General features: G+C 43.3%; 1 protein-coding gene across 8 annotated transcripts in view; it reads right to left on the bottom strand.

Annotated features, from left to right (window-relative positions):
* svild (supervillin d) overlaps positions 1-21,815 on the bottom strand; it is a 105,363-nt gene that overhangs the window by 17,804 nt on the left and 65,744 nt on the right. For all 8 annotated transcript variants that reach the window (XM_071392457.1, XM_071392459.1, XM_071392460.1 and 5 more), the window contains 9 exons: positions 21,135-21,382; positions 20,676-20,805; positions 12,032-12,179; positions 11,757-11,840; positions 11,263-11,349; positions 10,609-10,792; positions 5,256-5,428; positions 3,423-3,578; positions 2,898-3,034 (listed from right to left, as the gene is read on the bottom strand). In XM_071392457.1, the coding sequence (XP_071248558.1) occupies positions 2,898-3,034; positions 3,423-3,578; positions 5,256-5,428; positions 10,609-10,792; positions 11,263-11,349; positions 11,757-11,840; positions 12,032-12,179; positions 20,676-20,805; positions 21,135-21,382 (1,347 nt within the window). The remainder of the gene's footprint in view (positions 1-2,897; positions 3,035-3,422; positions 3,579-5,255; positions 5,429-10,608; positions 10,793-11,262; positions 11,350-11,756; positions 11,841-12,031; positions 12,180-20,675; positions 20,806-21,134; positions 21,383-21,815) is intronic.

Below are 21,815 nucleotides of genomic sequence, written 5' to 3'. Positions count from 1 at the left end.
AGATGCTACGCTTCCCAGATAGACGTGGACATCAGCTCGGAGCCAGAGCGTCAGCAGTCTCAGAGGAAGAGGACCAAGCACCGAACTGAACTGCAAAGGCGGAGGTAGCGGTCCTGCTGCTGGGTTGTTGCCCTCCTACGGCCTCCTCCACGTCTCCTGATGTACTGGCCTGTCTCCTGGTAGCGCCTCCATGCTCTGGACACTACGCGGACAGACACAGCAAACCTTTTTGCCACAGCTCGCATTGATGTGCCATCCTGGATGAACTGCACTACCTGAGCCACTTGTGTGGGTTGTAGACTCCGTCTCATGCTACCACTAGAGTGAAAGCACCGCCAGCATTCAAAAGTGACCAAAACATCAGCCAGGAAGCATAGGAACTGAGAAGTGGTCTGTGGTCACCACCTGCAGAACCACTCCTTTATTGGGGGTGTCTTGCTAATTGCCTATAATTTCCACCTGTTGTCTATTCCATTTGCACAACAGCATGTGAAATGTATTGTCAATCAGTGTTGCTTCCTAAGTGGACAGTTTGATTTCAGAGAAGTGTGATTGACTTGGAGTTACATTGTGTTGTTTAAGTGTTCCCTTTATTTTTTTGAGCAGTGTATATTATTTTTAAAATTTTACCCCCTTTTCTCCCCAATTTTCGTGGTATCCAATTGCTAGTAATTACTATCTTGTCTAATCGCTACAACTCCCGTATGGGCTCGGGAGAGACGAAGGTCGAAAGCCATGTGTCCTCCGAAACACAACCCAACCAAGCCGCACTGCTTCTTAACACAGCGCGCCTCCAACCCGGAAGCCAGCCTCACCAATGTGTCGGAGGAAACACCGTGCACCCGGCTCCCTTGATTAGCGCGCACTGCGCCCGGCCCGCCACAGGAGTCGCTGGTGCACGATGAGACAAGGATATCCCTACCGGCCAAACCCTCCCTAACCCGGACGACGCTAGGCCAATTGTGAGTCGCCCCACGGACCTCCCGGTCGCGGCCGGCTGCGACAGAGCCTGGGCGCGAACCCAGAGTCTCTGGTGGCGCAGCTAGCACTGCGATGCAGTGCCCTAGACCACTGCGCCACCCGGGAGGCCTAATCTTTTCTTTTTATTGGCCAGTCTGAGATCTGGAATTTATTTTGCAACTCCGCCTAGAAGGCCAGCATCCTGGAGTCGCCTCGTCACTGTTGAGACTGGTGTTTTGAGGGTACTATTTAATGAAGCTGCCAGTTGAGGACCTGTGAGGTGTCTGTTTCTCAAACTAAACACTAATGTACTTGTCCTCTTGCTTAGTTGTGCACCGGGGCCTCCCACTCCTCTTTCTATTCTGGTTAGAGCCAGTTTGCGCTGTTCTGTGAAGGGAGTAGTACACAGCGTTGTACAAGATCTTCAGTTTCATGGCAATTTCTCGCATGGAATAGCCTTCATTTCTCAGAACAAGAATAGAAATGATGAGTTTCAGAAGAAAGTATTTTGTTTCTGACCATTTTGAGCCTGTAATCAAACCCACAAATGCTGATGCTCCAGATACTCAACTAGTCTAAAGAAGGCTTTTTGGAAGGTTTTATTGCTTCTTAATCAGCACAACAGTTTTCAGCTGTGCTAACATAATTGCAAAAGGGTTTTCTAATGATCAATTAACCTTTTAAAATGATCAACTTGGATTAGCTAACACAACGTGCCATTGGAACACAGAAGTGATGGTTGCTGATAATGGGCCTCTTATGCCTATGTATATATTCCATAAAAAATCTGCCGTTTCCAGCTACAATAGTCATTTACAACATTAACAATGTCTACACTGTATTTCTGATCAATTTGATGTAATTTTAATGGACAAAAATGTGATATTCTTTCAAAAACAAGGACATTTCTAAGTGACCCCAAACTTTTGAGCGGTAGTGCATGTTGGGCGATTAGGCCTGGCTCGCAGTCGGCGTTCCAATTCATCCCAAAGTTGTTAGATGGGGTTAAGGTTAGAGCTCTGTGCAAGCCAGGCAAGTTCTTCCACATCGATCTCGACAAACCATTTCTGTATGGATCTTGCTTTGTGCACGGGGACATTGTCATGCTGAAAGAGGAAAGGGCCTTCCCCAAACTGTTGCCACAAAGTTGGAAGCACAGAATCGTTGAGAATGTCAATGTATGCTGAAGCGTTAAGATTACCCTTCACTGGAACTAAGGGGCCTAGCTCGAACCATGAAAAACTGCCCCAGACCATTATTCCTCCTCCACCAAACTTTACGGTTGGTCCTATGCATTCGGGCAGGTAGCGTTCTCTTGGTATCCGCCAAACCCAGATTTCAACCGTAGGACTACCATACGATGAAGCGTGATTCATCACTCCAGAGAACGCGTTTCCACTGTTCCAGAGTTCAATGGGCTTTACACCACTCCAGCCGACGCTTGGCATTGCGCGTGGTGATCTTAGGCTTGTGTGTGACTGCTCGGCCATGGAAACCCATTTCATGAATCTCCCGACAAACAGTTCTTGTGCTGAGGCAGTTTGGAACTCTGTAGTGAGTGTTGCAACCGAGGACAGACGATTTTTAAGCGCTACACGCTTCAGCTCTCAGCGGTCCCGTTGTGTGAGCTTGTGTGGCCTACCACTTCATGGCTGAGCCATTGTTGCTCCTAGACGTTTCCGCCAGCACTTACAGTTGACTAGGGCAGATCTTAGAGGGCAGAAATTTGACAAACTAACTTGTTGGAAAGGTGACACCCTATGACGGTGCCACGTTGAAAGTCACTGAGCTCTTCATTAAGGCCATTCTATTGCTAATGTTTGTCTATGGAGATTGCATGGCTGTGTGCTCGATTTTATACACCTGTCAGCAACGGGTGTGGCTGGAATAGCCGAATCCACACACATACTTTTGTATATATAGAGCATGTCTAGTACCTTGGCTTTCTCGATGACGTTGGCGAACTCTCCGCTCCACATGAAGCAGTGTTTGGGGGTGATAAGCAGGAAGCAGTCGCCGCTGTTCAGGGAATGGGCAGCGGGCTCCACCAGACGCACCTGCACGTGCCTCCGACCTGCAGACCACACCCAGACAGACCTCCTTTAGAAACCAGACACTCACTTACTCCAACCAGTCATTCCTCTGCTTATGGTTTATGGAAGTTTAGTTAAGGAACTACCCTGAAAGAATTTCCGAAAAATATATGCTACTGTACACTCCTTGGAGATAAAGTGGAAGGGTGAAGCAAAGTTTGAAATCTGTGCCACTGTTGTATTGTTCAAGAGTACTGGTAATATATATATATATATATATATATATATATATATTTTTAAATATGTCAATTTTATTTACAATGAAGAATCATTGTAAATAAAACGTAGTGCACTATATTGAGAATATGGTGCAATTTCTGAACAGAAAAAGGGCGTACCTGACCTATTGACCTTTGCCCTCTGACTGACCTTTGATGCGGATGAGCATGAGCTTGTTGAAGGGCAGCGTGCTGTTGTTGGTCACCACCTCAGTGGACTTGGTACTGCGCAGGTTGACCTTGCGGAAGTTCTCCTTGCTAGCCAGGCCAGCCAGAGCTGCGTCCGCCAGGTTGGAATGCTTGGCCACTGTGGATGACAAGAGACAAAATGGAGGTTAGTAGGCCATTATTGTACTTGGCCAATGTGGACGTGAGCTGAAACGGGGGTGGGTAGCAATCCAAAATAGAGGTTAGCAGCGACTCATCGACACCCCCACCCGCAGCCTCTAATCCTCTGACTCCATGGGGGATCGTGCATTCAGCTATGTCACCCTCACTCTCTGGAACTCTCTCCCCCCCTTATACCCGCGAATCTGACTCCATTCAATGCTTCAAGTCCAGTCTCAAAACCCACCTTTTAGTAATAGTATTTACTAGTATGGGGTCCAAACAGGAAACAAAACAAATAAAATATATAATGTAATATTGATACTACTCTATTATCTCCTCCCTCTGCCTCACACTTCAGAAACAGGAAACAGCTCCTGCCCTATGAGCCCCTACATAATACAGTGCAAATTACAATACAAAATATATAAAAATGTCTGTCTCTTCACAGTCCCGGTTGCCCGTAAGGTGTTTTTTTAAATGTGGTTTTATTGCTAGCTTGAGTTACCTGGGGTTTCAGAAAGTTCCATGTAGTCATGGCTCTATTAAATACAGTGCATTTCCCAGCCTCTGTTCTGGACCTGGGGACTGTGACGAGACCACTGATTGCATATGTTGTGTTGTACCGATGAGTGTCCGAACTGTGCGTCAAATGCTTGAACAGACAGTTTGGTACCTTAAACAACAAGCATTCAGCCTATAGCATTTCATTCTTGGTCTTGCTCTCTTGTCTTTTTATCATGTAGGCAATGTCATGTAAACTGTTGGTCCCATGTTTCCTGAGCTGAAATAAAAGATCTCAGAAATGTGCCCTCCCAGGCCCACCCATGGCTGTGCCCCTGCCCAGTCATGTGAAATCAATAGATTAGATCCTCATTTATTAATTTCAATTGTCTGTTGAAATTGAAAATGAAATTGTTGCACTTTGCGTTTATATTTTTAGTTTAAGTATATTTTATTCTGCTAAGTTCAATTATATTCTTCTTACTATAAAATCTGATAAAACAAAATAATGTCAGGGGATTTATAAACAATCATGTCAGCTAAATGAACAAGCCTACAGCCTATGTCATGGGAGCGTAGCCAGATAACATAGGCCAATAGTAGGCAAACTCATTCCGTTCTTCAGATCATGTTTCTTTAGACCGGAGGTAAGGTAAATGCATAAGGTAAATGCAGACTGTGATCAAGAACAGTGTAGTGACAGAATATAATAAAATAGAAAAGCACTTCCTTAGCCACCTGGAGATTGCCTTTGGATTCACCTTTTAGAAAATGATCTATTTACAACTTGTTAAACGGATAGTTATTTTCGAAAACAGAGTTGCATGGGCCTCCTGAGTGGTGCAGCGGTCTAAGGCACTACATCACAGTGCTTGAGGCGTCACTGGTTCGATCCCAGGCTGTGGCGCATCCGGCCGTGACAATTGGCTCAGCGTCGTTCGGGTTAGGGGAGGGTTTGGCCGGCCGGGATATCCTTATCCCATCGCGCTCTAGCAACTCCTGTGGCGGGCCGGGCACATGCATACTAACGTCGGTCTCCAGTTGTAAGACTAACTACCAATTGGATATCACAAATTTGGGGAGAAAAAGGGGTTAAAAATAAAATAAACAAAGAACCTTGCATTACAGAACGCATATTATAGGGATGGCTTACTCCTCTCCACTTGGATCCTCTTGGTTTCCACGGTAGCTATATTGAGTCTCTGTTCCGTGTAGACCTGGCGGATGTCGTTGCGGGCCGCCAGGGCACGGAGGGGGTTGCGTGAGCCCTGGTTATTCCGAGTAGGACGCACAGCACGCTTGTGTTCCGTCACTGCCGACGTCAACCTAGAATCATACGCAGAAGACGGGGAGGTTAGAAGGAGAGATATACACCTTGAGATCATTTACAGATGCAAAAGGTAATTAAAAAACAAAAAACCATGTTAAGTGAGAATAGGCATTGGTCTGAAGCCAAAAAATAAAGGAAATTCACATGAGCACCACAATGCCTATTCCACCCATGTTCTACCAAGATTTTCCAGCACACAGCTCTGACCTGCTACAGTAGCTATGTTGGTATTGTACTTCAAACTGTGTGTAGGCAGGTTGCTTAGGATTCAAACGTTCTCAAACCACCTAATTCATACTTTTTGAGGTGCTTCCACAATAATGTGATTGTACGACACACAGGTAAAGTATTGGAATCTTCACCCACCACAGTAAGACACTTTCCCATTACGCTACCTTTTCATGCTTTATAAATTAAATGAAGGCAAACTTTGCTTTTATTCTTACAAGACCATCAGGCTTGATTGAGCCGATATGTCTTGTAGTAATGTGGTGCATGCCTGTATTTCCTTAAGCTTTAATTTTAGCAAAACATGTAATTGAAAAAAACAACAACATAATAACATCCTTTTTTTGGTCAGTAGGTGCCCAACATAACAGGTGGTGGTGTGTTGGACACAGTAGCTCAGATAGCATGTCTGCATTCATGATTTTTGTAACCGTTAGCTTATCTGTGTAATATTATGCTCAGAAGCACTTGTTTCAAACATGATCCTGTTTTATCAATTGCTGTGCTGATTAATGGAGAGTTCATTACCTCTGTCAAAATAATATGTAGTTGTTTGTACTTGTATTTCTTTTTGCAATAAAGATGGCGACAAAAGAATAATACACATTTGTGAATTTCAATTATTTTTCGGCATCAGACCAATGCCTATTCTCACATTTCCATGTTTTTTTACACCGGAAGGTGATCATGCTAAATTATTATACAACATTATAAATAAGCAATAAGGCCTGAGGTGGTGTGGTATATGGACAATATACCACAGCTAAGGGATGTTCAACATTCCAACCTTGTCTAGCATTATCTACTCTAAATAATGGCATTATTCCATTGTTTGACTCACTTTTAAATGGGGTACTTTTATTATGAAGGCGAACTGTAAATTCCACTATTGTGGCTAATCCTTACTGTGGCTAGCATCACACAGGTGTGCACGGCAGAGTTGAAAAAAATCCAACACATGGTAGAGTCGTTAGTATGGCCCTGTTGATCAGCACACATAGATTAAAATGCCAAAAAGACAGGAGTATGGTGTCATCAGATGAATATATAAGTGAAAATATTGCTGGGAACCAGTACCAGAACCATACAGGTCCCCTAAACAGAGGACTTCACGTCTAAGAGGTTTAATGAAAGAATGGTCACAATATCTCCTCCAGGAGGCGAAACTGCAATGTTCTAATCCACAGGCAGGAACTCTAACCATTACTTTCCAAATCCTGTTCTTAAAACGTTGACAGACTATTTAAATGTCTGGAAGCGTTCATTCCAAAATGATTTTGTTCATACACTCAGTAGTGATTGCACATTTATTTATGTTGCTTGGTGAAAATATAGTCTAAAACAGTTGATTTGTTAAAAACAGACTCAAAAACAGACTCAATTGATCAAGTAGAAAGCGTTTCCTTTTCTTTTGACTGTACGCTGCTGGCTGGCTGTGCTGCAGCCTGATCTCATAGCATTTCGTATGATTATGTACAGTACCAGTAAAAAGTTTGGTAACACCTACTCATTCAAGGGTTTTTCTTTATTTTACTATTTTCTACATTGTAGAATAATAGTGAAGACATCCAAACTATGAAATAATACATATGGAATCATGTAGTAACCAAAAAAGTGTTAACAAATCCAAATATATTTGATATTGTAGAATCTTCAAAGTAGCCACCCTTTGCCTTTACAGCTTTGCACACTCTGATTTTGATGTTATTTTACACTTGTGCAGCCCCCGCACTACTTTGGCGACTTCAGATTTTACGTGAACACACTGAAAAGTAACTTGACACTGTGTTGATCAGTGAGCACAAATGTGACCGCCGGCTCAAAATCGGTCTTATGTAGCACTCAGAGCTACAAAATGGCATATCATACACTACAGTTCAGGAACAATGGGAAAGTAACTTTGCTTTGAAAGTTGATAAACTTGTAAACTCAATTTGAGAAAATGGCCTTTGAATATTTTGCTACTACTATTGGAAAGCCCTTCTTTGTCTACACCCATTCAGCATTGTTCACATCCTCTTAAGCTTTAGCCTCACCCATCTCTTTAAGGGTTGATCCGAATGTACTAACAGCAGCAGTCAAGCATCCAAGCTAACTTGCTAGCTACTTCCAGTCATCTACTGTGAGTGAGAGAGAACAGCTCACTGAACAATACAGAGCTGGTTAGGCTGTTATGTTATCCAGTGTGCTGTCAGATTGTCCGTTCCAAATTCCAAATTCAGAGCATCCACCGGACACTCTGACCGATGAGTTTACTGACACCGGCCATATTCAACGGGTGTTAAGTGTTTGTAAATGAATCAGTTATTCTGCGCTCTCTGGCACACTCGGAGTGCTCTGAAATCGGAGTAGATGGCCAGACTGAATTTAGGAACGCACCCGAAATGGTTACTTGCATAGTGGAGTCTGTTGATAAGACATGTAGGAACTCATGACGTTACTACCCTGCATGAATCTGCAGGTAGCTAACCAACCAGGTACAATGTTAGCTAGCTAACATTAGGCTATGGCTAGCCAAGCAAATGGCTCTTTCTGTCAAAATAAAAAATGTAGCTAGCTAGACTATCTTAATCGCATACATCCTTCATGGTTGGAGGCGTCTCCTGTCGGATGCCATGGTTGTCCTGGTGTTTTCTCCATCTCCTTAGCTATCATACTTGAATTCCACTGATTTCAAAATATGTAACCATTGTTTATAAATGCTACAAAAAAGATAGCACATTGTTGTTTCTTATGTGCATGTGAGAGCGATAAATTATGCATTTTATAAAAATTGTTGCACCTACAAATTTAGTAAATCCGGCATTAGAAAAAAAAATCCAATAGTCACTTTATGGACGCTATAGTCTCGTTTTAATCCAACGTCTAGAATTTGAGCTAGGTAAACGGAATATATATATATATATATTTTTTTTTTTAATCAATTGCTAACAACCCAGTATGTGGTTCTCGGTAACGGCTGGACGGCTCATGACGAGTTGCGGGGAGCGTGCTGTGTACCTCCAATCAAGTTGATTTACGAATTTTCATCAAGATTGGTGTCATATTGGCTTAGATATGATGGTGGTATTAGATATGATTTTATTTAACATTGAGCTTCAATCAATGCCTATCGCTCCCACAATGATCAAGTTAACTGGTACAGTACATCTCATAAAGTACATTGGTATGGAAGATTCTGTATAGTCATGCTCGTTCTGTAGGAATAAATAAAGAAGAGCAATTTGCCAAAATAAATATGGGGAAAAAGACAAAACTAAAAACTACTATCTATACTTTGTTAAAACTGTGTTTCCAAATCTCATCTCAAGTACCAACTACTCTAGTAGACAAGCAAACTCAACTAATCAAATTGACTAGTGGAATTCCCTGACTTATTCTCCCCATGAGAACTAAACTCAGCAAAAAAAGAAACGTCCTCTCAATGTCAACTGCGTTTATTTTAAGCAAACTTAACATGTGTAAATATTTGTATGAACATAGCAAGACCCAACAACTGAGACATAAACTGAACAAGTTCAACAGACATGTAACTAACAGAAATGGAATAATGTGTCCCTGAACAAAGGGGGGGTTCAAAATCAAAAGTCAATACAGCTGGTGGCCACACCAGATACTAAGTACTGCAGTGCATCTCCTCATGGACTGCACCATATTTGCCAGTTCTTGCTGTGAGATGTTACCCCACTCTTCTACCAAGGCACCTGCAAGTTCCCAGACATTTCTGGGGGGGAATGGCCCTAGCCCTCACCCTCCGATCCAACAGGTCCCAGACGTGCTCAATGGGATTGAGATCCGGACTCTTCGCTGGCTATGGCAGAACACTGACATTCCGGTCTTGCAGGAAATCACGCACAGAACGAGCAGTATGGCTGGTGGCATTCTCATGCTGGAGGCTCATGTCAGGATGAGCCTGCAGGAAGGGTACCACATGAGGGAGGAGGATGTCTTCCCTGTAACGCACAGCGGTGAGATTGCCTGCAATGACAAGCTCAGTCTGATGATGCTGTGACACACAGCCCCAGACCATGACGGACCCTCCACCTCCAAATCGATCCCACTCCAGAGTACAGACCTCGGTGTAACGCTCCTTCCTTCGACAATAAACGCGAATCCGACCATCACCCCATGTGAGACAAAACCGCAACTCGTCGGTGAGGAGCACTTTTTGCCAGTCCTGTCTGGTCCAGCGACGGTGGGTTTGTGCCCATAGGCGACGTTGTTGCCGGTGATGTCTGGTGAGGACCTGCCTTACAACAGGCCTACAAGCCCTCAGTCCAGCCTCTCTCAGCCTATTGCGGACAGTCTGAGCACTGATGGAGGGATTGTCCATTCCTGGTGTAAGTCAGGCAGTTGTTGTTGCCATCCTGTACCTGTCCCGCAGGTGTGATGTTCGGATCTACCGATCCTGTGCAGGTGTTGTTACACGTAGTCTGCCACTGCGAGGACAATCAGCTGTCCGTCCTGTCTCCCTGTATTACTGTCTTAGGCTTCTCACAGTACGGACATTGCAATTTATTGCCCTGACCACATCTGCAGTCCCCATGCCTCCTTGCAGCATGCCTAAGGCACATTCACGATGATGAGCAGGGACCCAGGGCACCTTTCTTTTGGTGTTTTTCAGAGTCAGTAGAAAGGCCTCTTTAGTGTCCTAGGTTTTCATAACTGTGACCTTAATTGCCTACCGTCTGTAAGCTGTTAGTGTCTTAATGACCGTTTCAAAGGTGCGAGTGTTCATTAATTGTTTATGGTTCATTGAACAAGCATGGGAAACACTGTTTAAACCCTTGACAATGAAGACCTGTTAAGTTATTTGGATTTTTATTAATTATCTTTGAAAGACAGGGTCCTGAAAAAGGGACGTTTCCTTTTTTGCTGAGTTTATATTCAACAGGACTGATTCCAATACAGTGTGTAGATTGCTACATTGACACAGACTGAACCGTACTTTGGCGTGTCGGCTTGAAGGTCACTGAATTCCTCCTCGGTCAGCGCAGTAACGACAGTGCCTCGAGCGGTGGGCGACACAGGCTTGTAAAAGCGGCCAAACGTCTCTTCATCATCCAGGGTCATGACCTCCTTCTCTGTCTCGGCAGTCACCTCGATGGTGGATGTCCGGCTGTGCCCTAGCCCTGCCAAGAAACAGAAAGCAGGAAATTAGAACTTTCAGGATTCAACCAGTTTGACTGAACTCTTACTACTGTAGATCAAAAGGCCACCACTGTGTAGTTTTCTACGAAACCCCATGTGTATGACTCATTATGGATTCATTAGCAGTTTACCCATTATCGCGCTATAGCCCTGCAAGCCAGTGTGTCAGAGAAGTTTGAACGTCAAGAAACTCAACAAGCGATTCCAGTTGCTTTCTGTAACTCTGAGTGTGAGGAAGATTCAGACAGAAGTCAATTGGAGAGAGAAACGTTCTTATTTATTGGCAATTGTGTGTCGAGTCTGTCGATTTTCAAGCTTCTATGGCACAAAGGGTGTCATGACAAAAAGTGTGCCTACGGAGAAACCGTGATAGTGGCTTTATTTTTAAAAGGTGTCATAACAAAAAGTGTGGCCATGGTGAAACCTAATAGTGTCAGTGTGTGGGATTTACCTTTACTGTGGAGCTTGTCCAGGAAGGACTCTAACTTGTCCAGCCTCTTGTCCCCTTCCACCTTGACGCCAGTCGGAGTGGAGATTTCTTCTCAGCAAAAGAGATGACAACATACAGGCGGCCATTTTTACAACAGGTCACTTGATGTATGGTTAGTTTCCTAAGTTTAGAAGTCTAGGAAAATGGCACTTGTATAGCACTTTTAACAAATACATGTCATGGGGCAACTAACTATGGACCTAAACCCCAAATAGCAAGCAGAGGCTTAAAGGGATAGCGCAAGATTTTGTCAATTAAGCCCTTAAGCATGCTATGCTTCTAGTAGACTTCCAGTCATTGCGCTAACGCTAGATAGCATAGGCTCGAGAAACTAATACGAGTTCATTGGACTCTGGGTAGGTAGAAAAAGGGCTTAATTGCCCAAATGTTACACTATCCCTTAAGTCTATCTAATCATCAGTCTATCTAATCATCAAAAGGAGAACATAGTATACCTTCATGTGGCTTGACTGGCGTGGAGCTGGACTTCTTAATGTGAGAAATGGGAGACTCCTCTTTATTAGTTTCGGACACAAGACCTGATGGGAAAGAACACAGGGGTCATACTGACGTCAATATGAAGTATGAAGTGTGAGTATATACTCTAAATATAGCATTTCCAAGCTGCATTTTTTAAGCCCACTCCACATACAATAGGATTAGCCCATATAAAAACAGCATGCGTGTGTGGAACGATAGGTGTGATAAAAGAGGGGTGTCTGACGCAGACCTCTCTTGGCCATGCGCCCGGCCACGGTGAACTGGGTGGAGTCGTTGGCAGCGCCCCGCCCCCTGCTCTTCCATGCCTCCTCCTTCTCCTGCAGGATCTTCATCCTGTCCGCCAGGGACATCTTGGTCTCCACGTCCGCACTGGACTTCTGATGGGGGAAGAGAGAGGAAGGAGAAAGGGATGGAGAGGGGGAGACAGGTTAGAAATAGGCAAATGAATGTGTAGCACATGGGGATGTGTGAAACCGATTCCTCAGTCTGAAGTGTCCCAACTTGTGCCAGCAAATAGCTAGCTTTTCGGCGTGGCGCAGACTGGTAAGACGATTCAGGAATGCGGTCACGTGAGCTGGCAAGGCAGAGGTCCCGAGTTCGCGACAGGTATGGGCCAAATCGGGAGGAAGTGGCACTCGCTAAGCAAGGAGCGTGACGTCCTTTAAGAATTCATGTGTTGACAGGTGTTACAGCATCGTACCTAGAATATTGGGCTACTTCTACAGCTGAATGTTGGAGACAAAGAGTGTGGGAGAGAGATGCAGAGAGAGCAAGAGGGAGACAGAGAGACAGAGAGTGGAACAGAGCACAAACACATATTGGAACATTTCCCAAACTACATTGGTCTTCAGGAAACTTATGAGCTGCACTACCAACAGAGAACCCCACTTCCCCCCTCAGTAGCAAAACAAATGTATACTCATGAATTTTGCTTCATTGCCATTTCTGCACCTAAATTCCATCATTAAAATGAATTACTGTGGAATTTACCAGGCACAAGTCCCACAAGCTGTTGCACAGTAATTCATGATATTAAATATCCGTGATGCATTTTATGGCCTTGGCTTGATTTCCAATGGCTGAGTACAGTACAATGGTGTGTGTGTGTGTGAGCTGTGAGACACAATAACAAAACCCCTTTCGGGAGTGCATGGTTTCAAAATGGCAATTGTTATCAACTTATTAGAAAATAACAATGTGATATTATTTAATCTCGCTAATTTACTCTGGTGAAAGTTAAAATGGTAATTGTGAAAATTGTGAAACGTAAAACAGGCTACAATGATTGAATGAACGTCGAGGGAATGTTGCCTAGCACCACGCGGAGAATGGAATCATATGTTAAACATACATACAGTAGATCAAAAGAACTCCTAGAACCACCTGGCCTGTCAAAGTCTGCAGTAGTTTTTGTTCAGCTGAAAACTAGGAAGCAACTAAGCCTGCTGACTCACTGATGCATTCAACAATAGAGTACCAACCTAAACACACAGGGCCGGCATCCCAGACACAGATTAAGCCTAATCCTGGACTAAAAAGCATTTTCAATGGAGATTTCCCATTTGAGCATGTTGTTTAGTCCAGTACAAGCTCAATGTGTCCAGAAAACTGGAGTAAGGTAGATAGGTAATGCAATGGTCCCAGTCTAGATTATTGAGAAAGTTGACATTGAATTAGTCAAAAGGAACGGAATTACGAGAAATAGAAATATGAACAGAATGACTAAAACTGTTCAGCTTTAGCTGACAGCTAAAATGTCTATGAATATAAGTGTTATGCGGAGACATAAAAGAGATCGGGTTTCAGGCCCCAAGGCTCCATATAAAATCACGTCCCCACACTTGACACCCACACCTGAACATATATAAGTCTTGGGTCAAAACATGGATAGCCATTTTGAAGGAAAGGCTTGGTTGATTCCAAAAACAAAATTTTTAAAAAGATGGCCATCTCTATTATTACTTTAGAGAAAAAAAACGACCGTCATGGATATTACAGGGTCTGAAATACACAATGAAATCTTAAAGATTACTTGATGAAAATCTATCATAACACATGTTGTCATTTGGAATGTTTTTAAAAATGTCAGCAGAAGGCATAGTACCTTAGGATTGCATAAATAGAGGTAGCCTGAACACTATACAAGGACAGGCACCACACAGTTACAGATAAAGGTATACAAACACACACAGTTGAAGTCGGAAGTTAACATACACCTTAGCCATATACATTTAAACTCAGTTTTTCACAATTCCTGACATTTAATCACAGTAAAAATTCCCTGTCTTAGGTCAGTTAGGATCACCACTTTATGTTAAAAATGTGAAATGTCAGAATAATAGGAGAGAGAGAGATTTATTTCAGCTTTTATTTCTTTCATCACATTCCCAGTGGGTCAGAAGTTTACACGCACTCAATTAGTATTTGGTAGCATTGCCTTTAAATTGTTTAACTTGGGTCAAACGTTTCAGGTAGCCTTCCACAAGCTTCCCACAATAAGTTGGGTGAATTTTGGCCCATTCCTCCTGACAGAGCTGGTGTAACAGTCAGGTTTGTACACCTCCTTGCTCGCACACGCTTTTTCAGTTCTGCCCACAAATGTTCTATAGGATTGAGGTCAGGGCTTTGTGACGGCCACTCCAATACCTTGACTTCGTTGTCCTTAAGCCATTTTGCCACAACTTTAGAAGTATGCTTGGGGACATTGTCCATTTGGAAGACCCATTTGCGACCAAGCTTTAAATTTCTGACTGATGTCTTGAGATGTTGCTTCAGTAAATCCTCATAATTTTCCGTCCTCAAGATGCCATCTATTTTGTGAAGTGCACCAGTCTCTCCTGCAGCAAAGCACCCCCACAACATGATGCTGCCACCCCTGTGCTTCACGGTTGGGTTGGTGTTCTTCAGCTTGCAAGCCTCCCCCTTTTTCCTCCAAACATAACGATGGTCATTATGGCCAAACAGTTCTATTTTTGTTTCATCAGACCAGAGGACATTTCTCCAAAAAGTACGATCTTTGTCCCCATGTGCAGTTGCAAACCGTAGTCTGGCTTTTTTATGGTGGTTTTGGAGCAGTGGCTTCTTCCTTGCTGAGCGGCCTTTCAGGTTATGTCGATATAGGATTAGTTTTACTGTGGATATAGATACTTTTGTACCCGTTTCCTCCAGCATCTTCACAATGTCCTTTGCTGTTGTTCTGGGATTGATTTGCACTTTTCGCAAAACAAAGTACTTTCACAGTTCCAATCCTGATTTGATGGTCATTACTGAGACGTGGTTAAATAAGAGTATTTTGAACACTGATGTTAACCTTTCTGCTTATAACATTTTTTGGCAAGACAGATCTTCCAAAGGTGGTGGAGTGGCAATCTTTACCAAGGAACACCTTCTGTGCTCGGTTGTCTCCAAGTCTGTCCCCAAACAATTTGATTTGCTGGTTTTACGCATTAAACTTTCAAATAACTCAGTTGACTCTTGCTGGGTGTTATCGGCCACCATCAGCACCGGCCTGTGCCCTAAATGCCCTAAGCGCTCTCCTGGCCCCTTACACTAAGTCTGAATTTGTCCTGCTAGGTGACCTAAACTCAGACATGCTTAAACCACCTGACCAAGTCCTAAAGCAATGGACTCACTAAATCTTTCTCAGATTATTACCAATCCCACAAGGTATGACTCCAAACACCCAGAAAAGGCTACTCCTTGATGTTATCCTTACAAATAATCATGATAGGTATCAGTCTGGTGTTTTCTGTAATGACCTTAGTGATCACTGTTTGACAGCTGGTGTTTGTAATGGTAGCTCAGTGAAACGACCTGTCCTGATTTGTCATAGACACTTGCTAAAAAACTTTAATGAGCAAGCCAGCCTTCATGACCTGGCCTCTAAATTGGTATAGAATCAGCTTAATCCCCTCTGTCAAAGACGAATGGACCTTCTTTTTTTATATTTTCAGAGGTATCGTTAACAAATACGCACCCATAAAGAAAATGAGAATTATAAACAGGTTCAGCCCCTGGTTAAACCGTGATCTGGCAGAGTTACTCCACTTCAAGAATTCCATTTGGCAAATCGCTCGGCACAAGCATACTCAGGCTGACTGGCTCTCGTTCAGGCAAATTAAAAATAAGTGCACTCAGGCTATCTGGAAGGCCAAAGTTAGTTACTTTAAGGAGCGGTTCTCCCTCTGTGGGTCTAAACCCAAGTAGTTCTGGAAAACGGTTAAAGACATGGAGAATAAACCCTCCTCCTCACAGCTGCCCATGTCCCTTAATGTTGATGATGTGGTTGTTACTGACAAGGAGCACATGGCTGAGCTCTTTAATCACCACTTCATTAAGTCAGGATTCCTATTTGACTCTGCCATGCCTCCTTGTCTGTCCAACATTTCCTAATCTCCCACCCCTTCTAATGCGACTATCCCCAATACTCCTCCCTCCTTTTCTCCTTCCGAACTACAAAGTTTCTCCCTGAGTCCAAGGTGCTAGAGCTCTTTAAACTTAGATGGCTAATACAGCCTGAAACCAGTGCTGGTGTAGGCCTAGATCAGCATTTCTGTGTAACGGTATCTACAGAGAGAAATAGGCGAAGCATGAATATGTTAGCTAGTTAGCTACATAAAAGGGGAATGTACCATCGTGTAGGGCCCTCTGGGAAACGATGACCAACACTTTGGTTCCTACCTTTTCACAATAATTCCTCCCTGACTTATTTATTTGATATCATGTCAAACAATGTATTCAAAGTGCTGCCCACTATACTGTAACTATTGAACTACAATAATCATTCTATTCCCATGATTCCAACAGTACACCGATAAACTAGGCCTATATATATTTTGATTCCATGTGTTATTTCATAGTTTTGATGTCTTCACTATTATTCTACAATGTAGAAATTATAAAAATAAAGAAAAACCCTGGAATGAGTGTGTCCAAATGTTTGACTGGTACTGTACATACAAGCTTGCACACACACTAGGTGTACCCACACACACACGCAAACACAAGCGCGTACCCACACACACTCCTAGTAACTCACCTGATTACTACTGACTTGTCAGTGTGTACGGTTGACAGAATAGGCAGGGTATCATACAGAGATGAGGAAAGGGTCTTGAGGTGGAAGCAGGGGAGGAAGAGAGGAGAGAAGGGGGTGGAGGGTGGGTCATCCTTAATATCCGGCGAGACCACAGCTGGAGTGGGAGGAAATTGGGTTTTGAGACCGTGCAGAGAAGCAACAGGAGTCATTCCCAACCTATGAGGGAATGCGGGAAGAGCGAGGGGAAAGGAGAGAGGGAGGTGAAAAGGTGGAACTATTCAGTGAGAAGAGGGGGATACATAATTAAGATGGTGCCCACCCTTCCCATTTGAGATTGAGGCCTGTAGGCTTTGGTAACACTTTAGTAAGCCTGCAGGTATAATGCTTAATAAACTTGCTATAAGTACGTATGCATGTCTTTATCAAATCTCATAAGACTTATAATATTTGAAGTCCCTATGTATCAGCATTTCAACAGACTCAAACTGTGTGGTATTTAGTCAGGATCAGTATGAGATAAGAGGGTCGTGCATGCTCATGACAGTACCTCAATGCATTATAACGGCATAATAATGCATGATACCTGTAGGCTTTAAGTAAATGGTTACCCAAGTTCTCCTGACGAATATAGCAGAATCTACACAACAGATGAATTCTAAGACAGACTCGACCCTTTCCCCTCGCAGACCTAGCATATGGCTCTCGTCTTTCATCTCCACAGAAAAGACTGTTTCTCCTATTTTGATTCGGGGAGAACAAACGTCCAACCAATCCCAAGCCCAGACAGGTGGGAGGGGGCGGGAGGGGGAGTTGCACACATCGCTGTGGTGAGCTCACTGTTATGGCACTGGAGGCAGCCTGTGAGTACTAAATGTCATTACATTTATGTTTTTCACTCTAAGGATGTTATAGATGGGTTACCTGACAACGTCACGAAAACGATGCACTCAAGGCCTGTGTGTTATGATTCTGGATGGCCAGCTAGCAACAATGACAAGAAACTGCCATTTGGTGAATAGAAAGTGGATTGTTTCAATTCGTTTGATCTTGTTCGTGATTCCATGTCTATGCTAATATGGCTACAATTTGCTAGCTAGCTAGGTAACCAACAACTGTAACGATGTATTTGAGAAACAAGTGCTCAATGTGAAAATGTATTTATGTTTTCAATAAAAATTGGAGACAAAATATAGTTTACATGTTATCAACAATCTAAGTCAACCCCATCTGTTTTGCCCCATAGTTGTGCAAGCATCGGTTTGGTTGCTAAACAACCAATCCGTCTATAGCCTAGTCGACAGATGTCAGGCAGACCTCCAGTTACTGGCGAGAGGGGAAACTTTTACAGGTTTACTGCAGGTTGGGGGAGGTGAGAATGAATTTCATAGGTTTTGTGGTCTTTGTTGATGTAAAAAAGGATAAAAGTATTAGCCAGTGTTTCTCCTAGCTAAATTATTTTCCAAGCGGGGCACCGCAAAGCCACCATAAAATCATCCAGGTCCACTTTAACATAAAATTTCAATGTAACCAATTTAGGTCAAATTATTTTAGGTAGAGGGGAACATAACAAGGCTGGAGTACCCATCTTATCTACACAAGAGTATTCGGAACACTGAATATTTCAAAGCTCTGGTCAAGTATGAACCCAGCAACAAGTCACATTGGAATTCAAGATGAGAACTAGCATTTTCGCTACAAAAGATTAACTTACTCCACTGAATGACAGTAGAACTTTGCATGTAGAGTACACTAATAAGTGACAGCCACATACAAATCGGTGTCACTCATACACTCCAACAAATGTTTTTTCAATAGCATTTTTAAAATAAATAAAAAATGACACCAGAGTGGAAAATGTTGCGCTAGCAGGAAACATCTGTAGCTTGTGAGAGAAGGTGGCGGCGGTGAATGTTCCATGCCCCATTCTCCTGACGACGGCGAAAGAGCAACAACATCTGTTCCGGCTCGGTTCCACAGCGACTCAGAGGAGAGTTCCTGTTTTTCCTAAACGTGTGCCTGGAAAACTAAAGGTGCTACCTAGAGTTAAAAAATAAAAAAAATAGAGCATCTGGAACTATGATTTTCACCATTATATCCACCCAAGATGATGAGGGGCACAACTTGTGTGCTGGTGAAGTGTTTCATTGTTTTGAATCAACTTTATTGATTGAATAGACTTCATTTCCCCCCTCCTAGCTCTGTTGCACCTCACCCCCACTCAATAGTTTTGTTTTTATTGATTTCAATTGACAGTTTTCATGCATTCAGGGTCAAATTTGGTATCAAAATGATAAATTGAACCTTGGCTCTGGTGGGAGCTAGCCTCCTTATAAACTTGTGCTCCCTCTCTCTCTCTGCAATGCTGACAGCTGCAGCATGATGAGTTCCAGTCCAATTCATCAGTAATGACCTCAGATGGATTAAAGGAAGAAATCCACAGGCATATTTGGAAGCTTTGCATACTTTTTCCCTGGGACGTTTCTGAGCTGTCTGTGAATGCCTCCGATGCACTTTTTAGGTTAACTGTGGACTTATCCATAAATTACAGACATAAATTTAATAAATAGTCCGGTCTCCCTTGGGAAATAGGTCTTCTGACCTCAATGGAACTACATGGTTAAATAAAGTTGAAATAAAAATCGTAAAGACCCCGTCTGTATAAAGGAAGATTACATCATTTCTGGAGCCCAATTGAATGTTTCTGGGATTTGTGTTGAGAATGCTTTGGCTCCCGGTGAACACTTGAGATGGGATTTTCAGACTAAGAGTGTATTTATAGGGAAGATGGCAGCTACTCTCGGGTGGAAGCTTCACCATAACCAGTAAACCCATCGAGGTTTGTCTCATGTTGAAGCCTAGAAAGATGTTCCATCCATATGAATAAAGATGACATCGTTTCTAGTGTCCTATTGAAATGTTCTGGCGATTTGTGAAGAGCTCCACAAATGCGTGCCACAAACGTTATATAAATGAGTAACATGATGATGCATTCAGAGTTGGAAAACAAAAAGGAGAGGGAGAGCACATGATATGTCGAGTGAGGTAGAGACAGAGATAGATTAGGTAAGGGAGTTTGGTGTGAGTGAAAGAGAGATGGAAAAAGAGTGTATGAATGAGAGAGGGAGGAGAGACTGAGCATGTGTTTTTGTATATTTTATATGAGCAGGAAATTGTGTAGCACAGAAAAGTACAGAGAGAACTTTAATTTCTTATTTCTATTAGTGAGAGACAGGGAGAGGGTATGTATGTACGTGTAGGACAGAAAGAGAGAAAGTGAGAAGACAAATAAAGGGAGAAACAGGAAGTAGACCAGCTCGCGGGAGGAGAACCACAGGAAACACCCTGTACTGCGTGGTATTTTATTTTTATGAGTGCGTCTTTCTCTGGGAAGCTGCATGGCTAGGCCCTGGATTTGGGCTCATCGCACAACCACTCCCAAATCTCCCTCCCCACCCACCCCACCACACTCCCCCCTTTCCTTCCCCTCCCCACCTTAGCCACACTCTCCCTTTTCTCAACCTCCTCCCCACCCTACTACACTCCCGTCGTTTTCCTCCGCTTCCCCACCCTTCTCTTCTTAGCACAACACACAGGAAAGCAAACTGGATCAGCACAATTCCACCACAAAACCCAGACCGAGTCTCAGTCTTTACAGACAGGTCACATTTCCTGGGTCATGATCACTACCAGAGGCCCAGGCTTCAGAGGCCTCCAGTCCTTAACCTTGTCAGACCCAGAGTTTCTCCAACCCTCCAAAGCCCAAATCGAGCCTCATTCCTAGCCTCACAAACAGCTCCAGTCCTCTGTATAGAGTGACTCAGAGGCCCAGACTTACCTTCTTCTTCCAGGCATCTCCAGAGTCCTGGAGCTGGTTGAAACGGTCAGCCAGGGACTTCTGCACCAGATCCTTGGGCTTCTTCAGCTTGGCCTTCCACTCCTCCTCACCACTGCTCAATTCAGCCAGCCTGGGAGAAGGAGAGGAGGGCAGTCAATGTAGGCCTTACTAGCAAAGAAAATCACATGTAATGTATAGGCTATTTTTCAAACAGAGTAACACACAAAGTGTGAAGGACTACATCTGAATCGTAAGAATATAACTTATTTATACAATATCATAGAATATGCATCTTACAGTATGTTTATACAAAATACACTGTAGAGGTAGAAATGCTGTCAATGTCCATGTATGAAGTGCGCAGGCCTGTATCAGTCATTTGTTTAATGATAGGTAGGCGATGTCTACAAAATGAAAACGCATGTGTGTGTGCATGCGTTTAAATTTCCCCTACTGTACCTCTCTTTCAGGGATGACCCCACACTGCTGTCCAGACTACTATCCACATCCTGATCCTCTCCATCTTCCGTGTCCAACGACGACATCTTCTCCATCTCTTCCTCCCCCAGGCTCTCGTCTGGAGAGGGGGTCCGGCTCTGGAGGTCCTCCGCTGAACTACTGCTACCACCACGCCCACTGCCCCTCTGCATCTGGGGGGTACTGAAACGCCCTCCGTCAGGGCTATCGTCCACTATCGTCTCATCTTCCTGAAATAACAACAATAATTATTGATTGGGCTGATCGCTCGTTAAACCATCAATACACGCTAAAAATCACTCGCACAGCTGATCTCAATTGCAACCATCATCCGCCACTGGATTGCAGCTCCATAAAGCGGATGTCGGGGTTGTTTTTTAGTCCTGATTGCAACCAACATTTTCCAAGACGATTTCGCCCTCTTATCATCGGAACAATTTGCTATAGCAATTTATCTATTATACAGTCATTCAACTGAAATAAAGTATTTCACATATTCCAGATGCTCATAGTGGGAAACTAGTGTGGATCCTATATTACATAGGGCCAATTTCCCAGGCACAGATTGAGCCCAGTCCTAGACTAAAACACATGTTCAATGGAGATTATATAGAGATGTATATAAATTCAGATCCTCAAACTGTTTTACATACTAAGAAGTGA

This window comes from Salvelinus alpinus, chromosome 3, assembly GCF_045679555.1.
Source record: "Salvelinus alpinus chromosome 3, SLU_Salpinus.1, whole genome shotgun sequence".
NCBI classification, from domain to species: Eukaryota; Metazoa; Chordata; class Actinopteri; order Salmoniformes; family Salmonidae; genus Salvelinus; species Salvelinus alpinus.
The sequence above is the reverse complement of the archived record's forward strand: the minus strand, read 5'-3'. Positions and strand labels throughout refer to the sequence as shown.